At 39.4% G+C, this 16,135-nt stretch overlaps 1 protein-coding gene and 1 long non-coding RNA gene across 8 annotated transcripts in view; one reads left to right on the forward strand and one right to left on the reverse strand.

The window, feature by feature from the left end:
- LOC131383224 (uncharacterized) overlaps positions 1-16,135 on the forward strand; it is a 146,562-nt gene that overhangs the window by 59,197 nt on the left and 71,230 nt on the right. The window lies entirely within an intron of this gene.
- Positions 1-16,135, reverse strand: part of KBTBD12 (kelch repeat and BTB domain containing 12) — a 72,214-nt gene that overhangs the window by 26,245 nt on the left and 29,834 nt on the right. For all 4 annotated transcript variants that reach the window (XM_058437366.1, XM_058437367.1, XM_058437369.1 and 1 more), the window contains exon 4: positions 6,689-6,886. In XM_058437366.1, the coding sequence (XP_058293349.1) occupies positions 6,689-6,886 (198 nt within the window). The remainder of the gene's footprint in view (positions 1-6,688; positions 6,887-16,135) is intronic.

The raw sequence follows: 16,135 nt of genomic DNA on the forward strand, positions 1-16,135 counted from the left end.
TCTTTGAAGCACAAATGTTTTGATTTTTGATGTACAATTTATCTTTTTTTTTTTTGGTATGTGTGCTTTTGGTATTTCTAAGAAACCATCACCTAATTCAAGATTTATGCCTACATTTTCTTCTAAGAATTTTACAGTTTTAGGTTGTATGTTTAGGTTTTTAATCTACTTTGGGTTCCTTTTTGTGCATGGTGTGAGGCAGGATTCCAACTTCATTATTTTTCATGTGGATATCCAATTATTCCTGCACCATTTGTTGAAAAAAGGATCCTTTCCTCACTTACTTGTCTTGGCAGCCTTGTTGAAAATCAGTTGACTGAAATGGAGGGATTATTTCTGAACTCTCAAGTCTATTCTACTGATCAATATGTTTTGTCTATCATTATACCGGTACCACATGGTCTTGACTACTATAGCTTTGAAGTAAAGCTTCCGAATTAGGAAGTGTGGGTCTTTCATCTTTGTTCTTTTACAAGATCATTTTGGCTTTTCTGGGTCTCTGACATTTCCATATAGATTTTAGGATCATCCTATCAATTTTTGTATGTAATATCTTACCATTTATATAGAATTTTAATTCCTTTTAATGATGTCTTGCAGTTTTCAGTGTACAAATCCTGTACTTTTTTGTTAAATTTACTCCTAAGTATTTTATTCTTTTTGATGATATTGTAAATAGAATTGTTTTCTTAATTTCATTTTTTAATTGTTCATTGTAAGTGTATAGAAATACAATTTTTTGGCATATGGTCTTATGTCCTGCACCCTTGTTGAACCTGTCTATTAGCTTTAGTAGCTTTTTAAAATAATTCCTTAAGATTTTCTAAAAAAAATATTATGTCATATGCAATTAGTTATTACTTTCCAATATGGGTGCTTTATATTTCTTTTTCTTCCGTAATTTTACTGATTAGAACCTCCAGTATAATGCTGAATAGAAGTGGCAAGAGTAGGCATTCATGTCTTGTTCCTGATTTTAGGGGGGACACTTTCAGTCTTTTACCATTAAGTATGATGTTAGCTGTAGATTTTTCATAAATACCCTTTATCAGGCTGAGGAAGTTACTTTCTATTTCCAGTTTGTTAAGTATCTATATCATGAAAGGGTGCATCTATTTTTTTTCTTTGCATCTATTGAGATAATAATCCTGTTTTTTCCCTTTATTCTACTAATATGGCGTATTACATTGATTCGTTTTCTTTTTTTTTTCCTTCAACTTTTATTTTAAGTTCCGAGGTATATATGCAGGATGTGCAAGTTTGTTACATAGGTAAATGTGTGCCATAGTGGTGTGCTGCACAGATCAACCCATCACCTAGGTATTAAGCACAGCATCCATTAGCTATTCTTCCTGATGCTCTCCCTCCTCCCACACATTGATTCATTTTCAAATGGTAAGCCAACTTTTCATTTCTGGGATAAATCCTTCTCGAACATGGTGTATAATTCTTTTTGCATGTTGCTGGATTCAGTTTGCTAGTATTCTTTTGTAGATTTTTGCATCTATATTCATAAAGGCTACTAACCTATAGTTTTCTTGCAATGTCTTTGCCTAGTTTTGATATCAGAGTAACACTGGCCTCAAATAATGAGTTTGGAATTCTTCCCTCTTGTATATTTTGTAAGAGTTTGTGAAGGATTGGTGTTATGAGCTCTGACCTTTTTGAAACACAATACTGGCTCCCTCATTCTGTGTTGGAGGTGGAGAACAAAGCCTCCTGGTGAGTTCCAGGACTCTGTCAAGAACTGCAAAGAGTCTGGGATTTTATAAGTAAGCTTGCTACAGTTTCATGGATGCTAATAGAAGACATAAGACTTCTAGGTCAGAGATGAAAGACAGTGTTATAGCAATAGTAGCAACTAGTATATCAGCATTTTTATGCCAATTATTATGCCAGTTTTTTGACCTATTCTCACAGGGCAATATGAAGAGTGCCAGCTGACACCTGTACAATCAATGGGTTGCATTACTGGAGAGAAATGCTGAGCTTAGGGAACCTGAATTTTTCATAATGACCAGTGAGCATGCCTGCTCTTTGCTGTGGAGATACTTACTATATCTTCTAAGGCTGTGTGCTATCAAAGATGCTTGAAGAAATAGTCCAGAACAAAAGCAGTCAGTACTTCTGCTCCTAAGACATGCAGAAACACTTGAGACCCACGGAAAATTATCTCCCAAAAGACTCACTTGTTCATATTTTTCTTAATACTCTCTTGTTATTCTTCTACTATATGCACTATATTTACATATTTTAAATTTAGGTTTTGTTTTATTAGTTACACATTTGCATGATTTAAAGAGCTGCTTTACAAATCTTATTCCTTAAAAACAGTTGTTCCCTGACCTGCTCCCCATTCACTGCTTCTCTCTCCGGCTGATTCTGCTGGCACTGACCATGGTCTCTATAAATAACACTTTTTATATTACTTCTGCCTCTTGCTTTGTCAGATGAAGGCATTAGCTCTTACTTCCACTGTGAAGAATGCGGACTTGGCTTTCTCTCACATTCCTACCCTATCTACCTATGGTCTGTTTCCACATTTTCCAGTACAGTTAAGGCATGATTTTGGTCAGCTCAGTATCAAGTATGTTTATTATGATATTGTTATAAATGCTATTCACAGATGGACTGTGTGGCGTACTTTTCCTTTTCTGCACGACTTACTGTTTTCTCTCATTTTGTTTTTGCTAGTTTTCACTGCTCTTCTCCAAATGCTGGAATCTTGAAGGCATCTCTCACAGAGCCCTTTGACCGGCTCCGTTCTATTCTGGCCACTCTTACGGCCTGCTGTGCAGCTTCTTGAATCTCCCCTCAATATCATCCACTGATTTCCTTTTCTCTCTATTATGTTTAATTCTGTTCTTGGGTCCTACATCTATCTTTTTTGGTTTATATGTTCATTTTTGGTGAAACATGTCCTGATAAAAGGGCACACAGGATACAAAATTTTGGAGGCACTGTATATCTGAAAATGTGCCCTCACATTTAATAGTTCAGCAGGCATAGAATCGTAGGTGGAAAGTAATTTTCCCATAGAAATTTAGATAGCATTTGCTTCATTTTCTTCTAGCTCCCAGTGTCATCATTCAGAAGTCTGATTCTTGGCACTTTGTGTAAAACTATTGTTTTTTCTCTTTAGGAACTTTTACGGCCTTTTATTTTTTCCCCAATGTTCTGTAATGTCACAATGATGTGCCTTAGTCTGGGTCCCTTTTCATCCTTTGTCCTTGGCATTTGTATATCCTTTCAATCTGATGACTTCAGTTTGGGGAAAAATTTTTAATTTACTTTATGGATAATTTATTTCCCTCTGTTTTCTCTGTTTAGCCATTGACCAACTCCTATTATTCAAATGTTGGACCTCTTGGCCTCAATTTCTCTTTCTCTAATTTTCCATATAATTGCTTTTTGTTCTGCTTTGTGAGAAGTTTCCTCTACTACACTTTACAAATTTTCCATTGTAGATTTAATTTCTGCTATATTTTTTAATTTCCAAGAAAAGTTTTAAATATCCTTTTCTTGTTCTATTGATGCAATATTTTCTCTCATCTCTCTAAGGACACCTCTCCTGGCATAGCCTCTGTTTCCTGCAGTTTGCTTTCTATCTTTAATCTATGCACTTCCTCAGATGTTCGGTGATCCTTAGTTGTTTGTTCATCTTTAAGAGTAGGATGCCATAAAATACTTTTTCTGTGAGATTCTCTACAGGGTAATCTGGCTTTGCCTTAGTTGGGGGCTGGTCAGACCCCCAGAGAAGAACCTCCCAATCTCTTGCCGAGAGGGTATGGCTGTGCATATTCTGGGAGTCAGGGAGGGAAGGAGGCTGAGGATCTCAATGTTCAATATGCAGCCTTCCACTCAGTCTCTTTTTAAATTACTGGATGCCTGACCTTAACTCCTGTCCTCAACCTCAGCCTTTGTCAGGGTGAAAGGTCTTTGTCTCACTATCAAGAGTAGGGCAGGAAATTAGGGGTCTTCCTGTCTTTCAGCTAATCTTCATGTTTTCAGTATCATTTTCATTTCAATGTCCAGAGTTACCTTTTGTTGCCAACTCCTGAGATTATCTGGGGTTCCAGGTTACAAATCAGGGGTTTTGTTTGTTTTTTGTTTTTTTCTGTTGCCGGTTAGGATTACACTTTCTCATACATCTGCTTTTTAGCTTCCAAATTGTTGTTGCTATTTTCCTCTCTCTCCTCTTTGTCTGTGTTTATTCCACTTACTGTCATTTTAGTGGGGCTTGAAGATAAAATAGAGGTGTTCAATCTACTATTTTAACCAAAAACAAATTACTATGTTTATTACATGTTTATCCATCTGTCTTTCCCACCAAATGTTGAAAATCTCGATTGTATCCCAAATACCTGTTCACAATATATTTCAATATATTTTTATTAAGTATATTAAAAGAGATTATTTTCTCAACTGCGGTTTTCTGAAAAAACAAATGAGATAAGTAAGTCTGTGTCACACAGGGAGAAAACATTTAGTGTCTGTTTTAGGTCTGATGAGATCTCCAGACCATAATAGGCATGTTATTATACAATTGTTCTGTTTTGTATAAAATCCCAGTGATAATTCATTCAGCGAATCCCAATCTACCATCTTAGAAACAAATAATTAAAATGGACTTTGAGAGCTCATATAGTAAGTCCCTTTGGCTGAAAGCATTACCAGTCCATTATATTAATAGTACCAAGAAGAGAGGTTAGCCCATAGTATGAGTTTATTTGACATGTTTGAAAAACTGGAGGATTACCAATTCTCTAATTCAATATTATATAAAGAAAGATAAAGAAGCAAGGCAAAACAGAATGTCTTCTAGATCCTTAGACGCGAATAACCACCCAACCCTCTGGAAGCTAACCCTCGGATTCTCTGTCCTTTTCTGGTCAAGAGAAAGCCAAAGGCCAGAATATGGGAGGTGCTCATGTAAGCAAGCTGGAGGACAGCCCTGCCACATGAGTGGGCACAGCACCAGGGCTCTCCCTCCTGGCGCCTCAGCTCCCTTCTTACACGTAACAGGGCTTGAGCAAGGGGCCCCTATTAGGATTCCGTGCTGGACCAGGGTTCTTACTACTATGATAGATTACAATCTTTACCCAAGCATAGCATGTAATGTTTAATGTAAAAGAGATTAAAACAATTTTTTAAAAACCTCTTTGAAAAATGTTTTGAAGAGCAAATAGAGAAAGAAAAAGTAAAGTTTTTATTATGGCAATTTTCAATGTATTCTTGCCACTTCTTGCCATCAAAAACAATATTTGCTAGAATAGATTAAAACAAATTTCAGATGGCATATCATTTTCATCCACAAATTCTTTTTCTTTCTTTTTTTTTTATTTTTATTTTATTTTATTTTATTTTTTTATTTTTTTTGAGATGGAGTCTCGCTCTGTTGCCAGGCTGGAGTGTAGTGGCATGATCTTGGCTCGCTGCAACCTCCGACTCCCTGGTTCAAGCAATTCTCCTGCCTCAGCCTCCCGAGTAGCTGGGATTACAGGCATGCACCACCACACCTAGCTAATTTTTTTTTTTTTTTTTTTAAGTAGAGTCTGGGTTTCACCATGTTGGCCAGGATGGTCTCAATCTCCTGACCTTGTGATCTGCCTACCTCGGCCTCCCAAAGTGCTGGGATTACAGGTGTGAGCCACTGCGTCCAGCCACCATCTTATTCTTTAACATATCATGTGCTTAAAGAGTGAAGGCAGGCTTGCAAAAGGCTCTGCTTTGCTGCAGTATCAGCTTTACTTTAACCTGGCATTCTTCCAAAATTCTAAGTGCTCTTGAGGCACATGTTTCATGGATATGTACTGGCCTTGTGCTTGTTAGTGAGAATATAATTCAACAGTTAGTCATTTTTAATATAACTGCATTCTGCCTTATTTATTTATGCCACTAATCAAACTTTGGAGGCATGTGCCTACTAGATTTATGCATAGTTTAGAATCTCATTGTTACATTAAAAACTTATAAATCCATACTGTAGAATGCAGAGATGGTACAATTAGATATATGGAAAACAAGTTTAGTAACAAATACATGCATTAGGTATTATTTTAGAAATGCTTTCAAGCCATTTATTTCAAGTGGTAGTCATGGGATAGGAATAAGAGAGTTTTCTGAGTCTCAGTCAGATAAAACCCAACACTTCTGATCAGTACTCCACTTTCATCTACTCTTCCCATTTTAAAATCTCTCCTTTAGTCTCACCATAGTCATTAGGCTACCTCTCCCATTCCTCTTCTCTTCATATTCAACCACTATATAGTGAGTGTCTGCTATGTGCTAGATGCTGTACAAACTAGATTCCCTTTTAATTCTCCCACCCAAGTACTAACCAGGCCCGACCCTGCTTAGTTTCCAAGATCAGGTGAGACCGGACCCAAGTACTAACCAGGCCCGACCCTGCTTAGTTTCCAAGATCAGGTGAGACCGGGTGTGTTCAGGGTGTTATGGCTGTAAACTAGATTCCATTTAATTCTTACGACAGCCTATGGATGTGCCAGCTTCACTTTGTCCATGTGAAACCCAGGCCCAGAGGTTTTGCACAGGGTCCCTGACTCTAAAAGCCATGCTTTTGCAGTGCTCACATTACTCTCAGGAATATTAGTGGTGATTGGATCAGTTAAAGAAGGTCAAATCAACACCAAAGGAGGTAACTAAATGTTTAAAACTGGACCCATACCTGCTCCATGGAATCCCCCGCAGACATAGAGTTTCCCATCCACTGCCCCTGCATTGGTGGAATTGGTGCGGAGTGAGAGGAGGGGACTTGGCATGGGAGGGCCCTCTCGCCAAAAGTCCCCATCTGGGTTGTAGATCTCCACCACGTCAAGGCATTTTCGAACCTGGCCCTTGTCTCGACCTACACAGCCAATGCCACCTGCAGAGAATGATGTGGAGAAATGAGAGGATCAGGAACTGAAACTCAATTGTGGACAGCACCGCCCCCTGCATGGTTTGTATCAAAGGTTTATGGGACGGTAACTTTTCTCTTTCTTGACAGGTGCTACCTTGAAGACAACTTCTAAGCAATAGTGATGTCTACTGTGTACTCCATAGCCACATTCAATGTCATTTTTATTCATAGTGTTCCCCTTGTTTGTGATCATGCATGAGACTGAGTCCACCACTGGCTTATATTCTATAATATCCAATGCTGGTTCACATCATGAGCATCCCCTTTATAATAAGAATTTCAGGGTTGACTGTAAAGGTAACCCGACTTTGACATCTGCCTTGCTGTTGATGGTTAGCAATGCTTTTGCTGATGTGGCTAGCTAGGAACGTGTTCTTCCCATCCCTTATCATTGCAAGCTGGTTTCTCCCTCTCTTCCTAAGTTGCATGATCTTTCCCAACTAGGGAAGGACTATTCGTTGGTAAATTTCAGGAAAGGCCCTAAACCCAAATGCCCAGTGCATCTTCCAGTTTTGGATGATATAGTTCATTCATCAGATAATTATTAAGTGCCTATTATATGTAAGGCAATGTGCTAAGTTATAATAAGGAGTTCTGAAAGATGCATAAAGCATGTTTCCTGCTCTTAAGAAATTAATGGGATGGAAAGGGCCATGTTTGCAAATAAATAAAGTAGAGGACATCAAGACAGGTGTCTTAAAGAGATAAAAATGAGATTTAGAAGTCCAGGGACTGTAACAAGGAATATAAATAACACTTAGAGAATCATGACTTTAAGTACAACTCTCCATTGGAAAAATAATTGTATACAAATTTCCTATCCACTGTTACAAGAAACACATTTCTATGCACTGCTTTTGTTTTCCCCTCCCAAGTCCACACTGGAAGGTCATCAAGGTCAGGGCCATATTTCCTAATCTGAAAGATGGCTCCTGAGACTGAGGTAAACCCCCCGGAAGGAGGGACACGCCTGTATTTGCAGACACGCCTCTCATCGATGACCTCATTCTATCCAGACTCACAGCCTGGTCTGTGTGACTAATCAAAAAGCCTGTAAAGCACTGGCCTCAGGTAAACCAGCTCTCCTTCACATAGAGAGGGTCCTGGAAGAGTCACTGCGTAAACTGCATATGTTGGGTGGTGACTGATACTGGAGTATGTTGTTGACAGCGATCTCAAAACCAAAATTAAGAACTCTGCTTTGATCTCATGGCTTTTACTACATGTATCACGTACTGAGAAATTAATCTCATGTGTCTCCTGGCCTGTCTTCTCTCAGTGTCATTTTATACCCTTTGCCCATCACTGCATCAGTCAGGTGGTATTTTCACCATCACCTGCTTTCCTATCTTTCTCACTGGACTGTCGTTTTCCATATTGCATCCCCAGTACCTAGCCCAGTGCCTGACACATTGTGTGCATGGAATGAAGAATGAGAAGTTTAATTTTGCATGTGCTTTCCCTGCCTGTCCAAGTGAGTGTGCTACTGGGGGCAAAGGCCACTATTCTGCATCTTTTATATCACAGGGCCTGCCACACAGTACTGAATGAATCCAAGAAGATTGATGGGAACAGCTTATTTTCACCATGGTTGGGGCTTATGCCAGGCATAAAAGCTGATGGAAGAGCACTTTGAAGGAAAAGTCTTTTTTTCTCTGTGCTGATGTAAACTGGCATATTTCCTGTCTCAGTTTGAATCCAGAGACTGAGGCTATAAACTAACTCAGGAGGTTCTTAGCTGCCTTCTCTCTTATCCGACTGGATAAATAATTTAGCCTATTACAGTGCCAAGTCTGAGCTGCAGCGTTTCCAAGGAGGGGACACACTGGCCTCGGTTAACGGCACAGCTCTGCTGTTCCTGGGCCCTCTTTCAATGTGGCACTGTGGTAGCGAGAGCTTTCTCAGCCTAACAAAAAGTGGAGTTTCCTATTTGTAGGGCAAGAAGGACTTTAAAAAGAGGATTTATCCATAGGAGTTGAAACGAGCAACCACCCATAAAGTAAGAGTAAGATGATCTAGTGTCTGTTTTTGTGAGACCCAGGAGAAATGTTACTAGGCTGGTTTGTATTACAACTCCTCCAGAAGACCAGCAAGTGGAAGCAAAGAGGTCAAATGCGAGTCACTAGAGTTGGGTTAGGGCACACGGAGCAACCAGCATCCTGAATCTAGCTCACAAGTTTCACATAAAAGCCCATTAGAAGACTTCCCCAACATGATGCATATACAGAATGGGTATTATTCTCTTGATTTTTGCAATAATTAGTGTGTTGTCACTTTTGTTGCTCTGTTACCAAGTGTATTTAATTATAATGTTCAGCCCTTACTCTACAAAACTAGCCCTTTCTATTTGGTTGGCAGGCAGTTCACACCCTCCACTCAAGGGGTGACATGAGCTTATAGGTTGCTCTGTCTTTGTTTCCGACCATTAATGCCTGAACACATTCTCTGTCTCACTTGGATGTAATTCCACCATCAAGTACACTCTATTAGCAGCAGACTTAATGAGCTTAAACTGAAGGTGAATCCTGATTAGGTAAATAATCAAATGAAAGCATGATCTTTATTAATAAGTCAGCACCAGCACTACAAGATAAATCTTTTGATGAGAGGTGCCCTGGGGTAGCATCAGCACATCTGTAGAATTTCAATGAGATACCTCCATATCTTTAACTTATACGAACCTCTGAGCATGACTTTTCTCTATTCAAAAACAGACAAATGAATAGAAATTATATATGCAAGTCATATCCAAATGGACCTCAAATGCAAAATATATACCCTGGTTTTTATTTATTTATATTTTTTGGTGTGTGCGTAGTGGAAAGGGGGAAATTATAGAAGAGGACGATGCCTCCCTCTCTTCTTTATCATTTCTATAAAGACTCCCTCCTTCTTGTGTGCATGGCTATTTTAGATTCTTTCCCTTCTGGGGGGGCAGGAGTGAACCTCTCCTCCCACACAAAGCCTGGCAGGGAGCTGGCTGAGGCAGAGGGGAGTGGTACTCGCTGCCCAAGATGCCCTTGAATGCAGCTTGCTCCCAATGCCCTCTGCCTGCAGGGTCACCTCAAGGTGGCAGACTTATTCTATTTTCCCCTGTGTTTGATCCAGAACAGGAGGAGGAGGTTTGTAATCCTTCGGATAAGCTCCCAAAGTTGCCTGTCGCGCTAAACCAGTCTTAGGGGAAGAATATACATATATTTATATTTACTATTGTCAGCACCCATGTGCCCCGGAAAAAGCATGTGGACCTTGGAAACACACAGACCCTGGTCTCTACCCTGTGTCACCATTTGCTAGCTAGACAAAGTTGGTCAATTTAATTTATCTCAGCCTTTTCTCATCAGTAAATTAAGGAAAATGACAGCAATTCCATAACTTGTTGCAAAGATTAACTTATCAGGCAACCATGTAAAGGTGGAGAAGGGTAAGGAGGAACTCCTATTTGTTGTATACCTATTCACATGTATTGTCACGGGAATTTTCCTTTAATACCTATTCTCACGCATGGTGTGTAAACAAAATGGCTAGCATGCAGGAGGCACCCAAATGTTAACTCTCATTCTCTTTCATGTTCTAGGATGTTGCATGAGTAACCGGTGTTTATTAAAGTTGCTGAAATCCTACCTTTGATTACTCTCAATTTAATTATTTGCTATGTCTATAATTGATAGTTTACTAACTATATGGTCAAATTGTCCTTAATAGTTTCTTTTGGGGTTGGATAGAGAGATTCAGAAGGCCAAAGGGCTGAGGAATGGGCAGAGCCTTCCTCTCAGGTTTCAGGTGGAGGGAAAAGCTCCCTGACATGACTTAGAGTAACTCATTTGGTCATAAACGTTTGAGAGAGGTAGGAGCTGTCGGTGGACATAACAATAGAAAAGGATTTTGCAATCCATAGGCTTCTAGGAGTTAAACTGGCCCATATATCTGAGTGGATGGGCTACTTTCTGACTCACATGTCAAACATGATCTATTCACTGCCAATATAATGCTTGTGATGATTTGTTTCATTCTCACACAAGTTGTCTGCTTTCTGATTTTTTTCCAACCTCGTATCAGAATTCTAGCTTTGGTGCCTAAAACCCTAGAAAACATGAACCTAGCTTCTTGCCACTTTCTCAAGTCTAACACAGGAGGCTCTTGGGTATTTTCAGAATGAAGCCCTTCAGTACAAGGCTGACAGCTGCTTACCTGCCTTCTCCTGGATTCTGGTTGATACTGTGCAGTGCTCATCAACAGGGTGCCTGGGCTCACAGAACAGGGCTGCTGGGCCCCCATGTACTGTGGCCATTCTCCATTCTCTCTATCTGCTGGCCTTCCTGGCCCTTGACCAACTTTTTCTTGCCAGGCCAGGAAAACACAATCATCTGTCTGCTTTTTGTTTGCTACCCCACACAGATGACTATGAAAATCAAATAAAAGAGCTTCAAGGGGAAGACCAAGTTCCATTTGTTACAGCTTGATTTTGCTTCATTTTGGAGGGAAAAATCAAGTGTTGGAATTATCTGATAACTTCCGAGTGGACATGTAGATGGTTTAATAAAACGTTCTGGAGCTGGGCCCTGAGTGCCAAATAAGCTGCAATTACACAATGCTGTCCCATCTGATCCTGAGTGATCCCTGGGCTTTTGTGTCAACCCAGCGCTGGGTCTTAGTGGATTATCAGTCGAGTCTGGGCCTTTCAAACCCTGGGCCCATCTTTTCCTTGTCTCTTCTCCATCCCACCACCAGTTTGTCCTGCAGGGGTCCCAGCAGGTCTAAAGCCTGGGCCCGTAAGGGGAGAGCACAGAGGGGAGAGCCTGGACGTGGTGGGTGGGAGTGAGCTTAGGGGATGGCCCATAGATGACACAGCAGGCTAGAGGTGCCAGCTGCAGATGAATGTCACCACAGCCCTCCTCTCAGCAGTCACTGACTCTGCTGACTGTACCTCCTCAGTGCCTCCTATACCCATCCCCTCCCCTACAGACACCAAGTCTTGGTGGTGACCCAGCTGCTCCTAACTCCTCACATGCCTGGTCTGCCCTTTTCCCTCCTGCACCGCCCCTGCACCTGAGGCTCCAGAACACTCAACCATTCCCCAAATAAGAGAGGCTGTTTGTCTCTAGGCCTAGGCTTGGGCTGATCTCTCTGCCTAGAATGGCCTCTTCTCCTCCTCAACTTGGCAAAACCCTACTCCTCTTTCAAGGCTCAGCTCCACCTTCAACCTCTCACAAAACCTTTCATGTCTCTACACAGAATTGGCCATTCCCTCTTTTTTGGCTTCTGCTGTCCTGAACAGAAATCAAGGTTCTTATGAAAATACATTGCTCTAATTTATCTCCCTATATGCCTCCTTGTTAGATGAGACTGTAAGTCCCTTGAGGGCAGATGTCTAATCACATCTGTATCCCCAAAACTTTCTACACTGGGTACGGACAGTGAAGACACAAACACTGAACGGAATGCATGGGTGGGTCAGCTCCTTACTCATGTCCTATGTATCTTTTTTTCTGATACTTTTTTTTTTTTTTGGTGGGGATTGGGGGAGTGGTCAAAAAAGAAAGTGATAACTGGCTTTTCAGAACATGGTAAGTCCTAAATCCAAAGAGCTAAAAGTTGACTGATTATAAAAGTCATCTTCTTAAGAATATAGGAATCTAATCTCAGATCCTGAGAAAAATGACTGCTGTCTGTTATTGGGCTCATCTTTTCCCCCAGATTTGCCTGCCTAATACTAGTACTTCTATGAAGTGGTCCTGCAAAGAGCTATTAGTCAAACCTATTCCACAGCTTACAAGTGAAAGAGACACAAAATTTTATAAGTCCTTGAAGGCAAGGTCTACATCTTTATCTTCCCTGAGGTGCCAAGCACAATATCTTCTAAAGGATGCTTGACAGTATTTGTGAAATAAATATTAAAGAAAAAGTATTATAAGTCTTCGGCATATTTATCTTGTGTCTAAGTGAAATGATTTACAGAAAATGATAGTTTGTGCTCATTTCCATATTTACCCAAGAAATGGCAGAGGAAGGGAATGATAAAAATATTGATCACATGTATGAGTTAGGATGAAGGAAGAAAGATAGTACATTTTACTCCAAATGACAGTTTTTTGGTAATTGATATTTTCCTCTTTAAAGCACAAAAATTGTCCATTTCAACTCTTTATACTGTTTTAAAATATGTATTACGTTCTTCTCTACCTTAGTGAACTGAAGATACCAAATATAGTGGAACATTTTCTTAAGGATTCAGGAGTAACAAAATGATCTGCTGTTTATAATATGCCATGGATATAGATGGTTCTACACATGAAGCTGCACAAAGACATGCCTAAGATTTGCTTTCTTAAACAAATCCTTGTTATTGGCATGTTTTTTTCTTTAACAATTTACCTCTTTTTCATAAAAGCAAAGCACAACATTCAGCTTTCCTGCAGACACACACTAGTCGATCGGAGCCTGAGACAGCATTCTCCGAGGCTATTTCTCATCCACCCGCAGTAACATGAGTACTGTCCTGTGGGGCTTTCACACTGTAGAAGCTTCTGAACATTCTAATTTCAGAATCAAACACATTTTAAACTTGTAGTTAATTTAAGCAATCTAAAAGTATGTTTTGGATACCCACTCATGTTTGTACTGGGTGTCATAGAATAACAAGTTTGAGGATTTTTTTGTCCATAAGACACTCCGAGTCTGCTGGGAAATAAAGGACAAATATGAAAACATATATAATACAGGATTATAATTACACACTGATGGGATAAAGTGTAATTTCTAACTCACTGTCACAATAATATATAGAATGCTAACTCTCTGTGAACTTGTGGGATATCAATGATAAAAATTACTATAGCTAAGTTGCAATTTGGGAGCCACAGGTAAACTTTAGTCTTTTAGAATACTTATTTCCGAGTTACTCATTGAGGGTACCAGATAATAAAGGTTTAAAATCCCTCATATGCTTAACTGGAAATATATTTTATAGATACTTATAGCAAAAACATAATGAGCCATTCACTCTAGCTCAGAGCTACTGAATCTCTAAATCCAAGTCTTTTTTCAGAACAAGGAGGCATGAGGAATATCCTGTCTGACTTCTTTGGCCATGGTAAAGCATTTCTTTCTTTGTTCATCATGAATGTATGAAATGTATATCTAAGCCCAGAACACTCTTGCAATTAGAGCAGAACATAACTGACAGCCTATTCTGGCTTATCAGTGCCAGGACACTTTGACCAAGTAACTTTATCCAACTTCCTAGAATATTCAAGTACACAATGATGCTGTTTAGAGGAAGAGATATTGCCTTATTCATCTGTATCTCTTCTAAAAGCCAGCCCAGGGCCTGGCTTATGTAACACATGCTTAGCAAATATTTTGAGCATATAATATGTCCATTAATACGATATTACCTTTCCACTTTCCTCAGAACATCTGTGTTTTTCAAAGTGCAATCCTGTGATTTTTTTTCACACCAGAATTGCCTCTATATTTCCTACAATTCAGATTCCTAGGTTTCATTTTAGACTTACCAACTCTGAATCTGCCAATAGTGAGGGCCAGGAATCTGCCATTTTAGTAGGCAACCTAGATAATTTGAGACTTAGACTTTTTAAAAATTGCTTAGAATTTTATCAAAACAAAAGGGTAAAATCTTACAATGAAGCTTGGCCCTCTCATTTCACAAACTAATTCACCATTAAAATTATCTTTGAAATGCATTTACTGTAATAATTTGAACCTTTTATGTAACTTTTCCCTTCATTACTCTTTAATGGCATTCAAGCTGAGAGTCAGACTTGGACAGTGCTGTTATGTTTTCAGTAAACCCATGAGGCACAAAATGGTTTCCTGGAGAAAACATTGATAGTTTGGGACATTAGCTATGTGGGAAAACTCAACATTAGCTGTCTCCCTAGACAGGGAAATGAAAAGTCCCTATTTCAAAACATTCTCCATAAGACCTGTAAAACTCTGATAATTTCTGTGGCATTTTACATGATAGAAGAATAGGACAGGTTACAGAGATGTGAAAATGCAATTCAGTAAAAAAATACTTAACTGGGCATCTATAACGTAAAGCCAGGCCCTGGGCTGGCTTTCAGAGGAGACACAGAGATGAGTAAAACAACGTCTTGTCGCTTAGACAGTCTGAGTATAGTGTGACAAAGGCAGCGACTGGCAAAGCATCATGCTGTTCGTTCTGACCAAATGATTACGTAAACCACTACAAGGAGATGGGATTTTTGCCAGAATTTGAGGATGTTGAGTTAGGCCCTACATGCAAAGGGAACAGGGTAAACAAAGGCACAGGAGGAAAGCATGTTCAGGAAGTGACCCCCAGTCCCTGTGGCTGGCGCTAGGCTTTGTGGGGTGGAGGAGTGGCAGAAGGAGCTGAGGCTGCAGGGGCAGGCTGGGGCCACATGTGAAAGGTCTACTGCCTCCATAAATAGATTCTGGCCTCACTTTCTATATTTGATTTTGCCTGACCCATCAAGCTAAAGCAACTTTTGAATGCAATTTGACATTTTAAGAACACTTGATGGAAATCCAAAGCATATTCATGAATACACATTTTCATTTCAGAAGGAAGCATAATTTATTCAAGAGCATAACTAATAGTATGAGATCTAAAATGCTTGCCAGTTTATTTTACATGCAAACTTCTTTTCAAAGAGAAAGCCCCTGGTACCATATTTAAATCAGTATTTTATAACAGAAGCATTCACCAAGGACTCATAATGAGATTTCAATGAGGTTGAACCCAGAATATTCTACCTTCCCCCAAATTTTACTGATAGGAGTCTGTATTTGATTCATTTTCTACTTTATTATTCATAAAATGGATTTCAAACCTTGAAAACAAGGCATTAATATTTTCTACAGCAATAAGATATATTAACCTAACATTTCTGGACTACCTTTTTAGGCAATTAGGATGTATTTTGGATTAAAGAAGCTTAACTAGCTCTTATAATGAGCTTTCACTGTACAAATGACAAAAGATTTTTCCTTAGAACTAAGGCATCTTCCCTTTGGTCTCCTCCTGCATGTCAGTGGTTCTGTCATTAAACAACAGACCACTCCTTTCTGCACTTCCTAACAAAAATAGTTACATTCCTGAGAAGGGCCTCAGGAAAAAAAAAGTCAAAAGGAAAGCTGGCTGGTTTTAAATACCTGTGTTTCCACTTAGGGTATCATTGACTCATAAGACTTATATAGACTAAA

This window comes from Hylobates moloch, unplaced genomic scaffold (genome assembly GCF_009828535.3).
Source record: "Hylobates moloch isolate HMO894 unplaced genomic scaffold, HMol_V3 SCAFFOLD_4, whole genome shotgun sequence".
Classification (NCBI taxonomy): Eukaryota; Metazoa; Chordata; class Mammalia; order Primates; family Hylobatidae; genus Hylobates; species Hylobates moloch.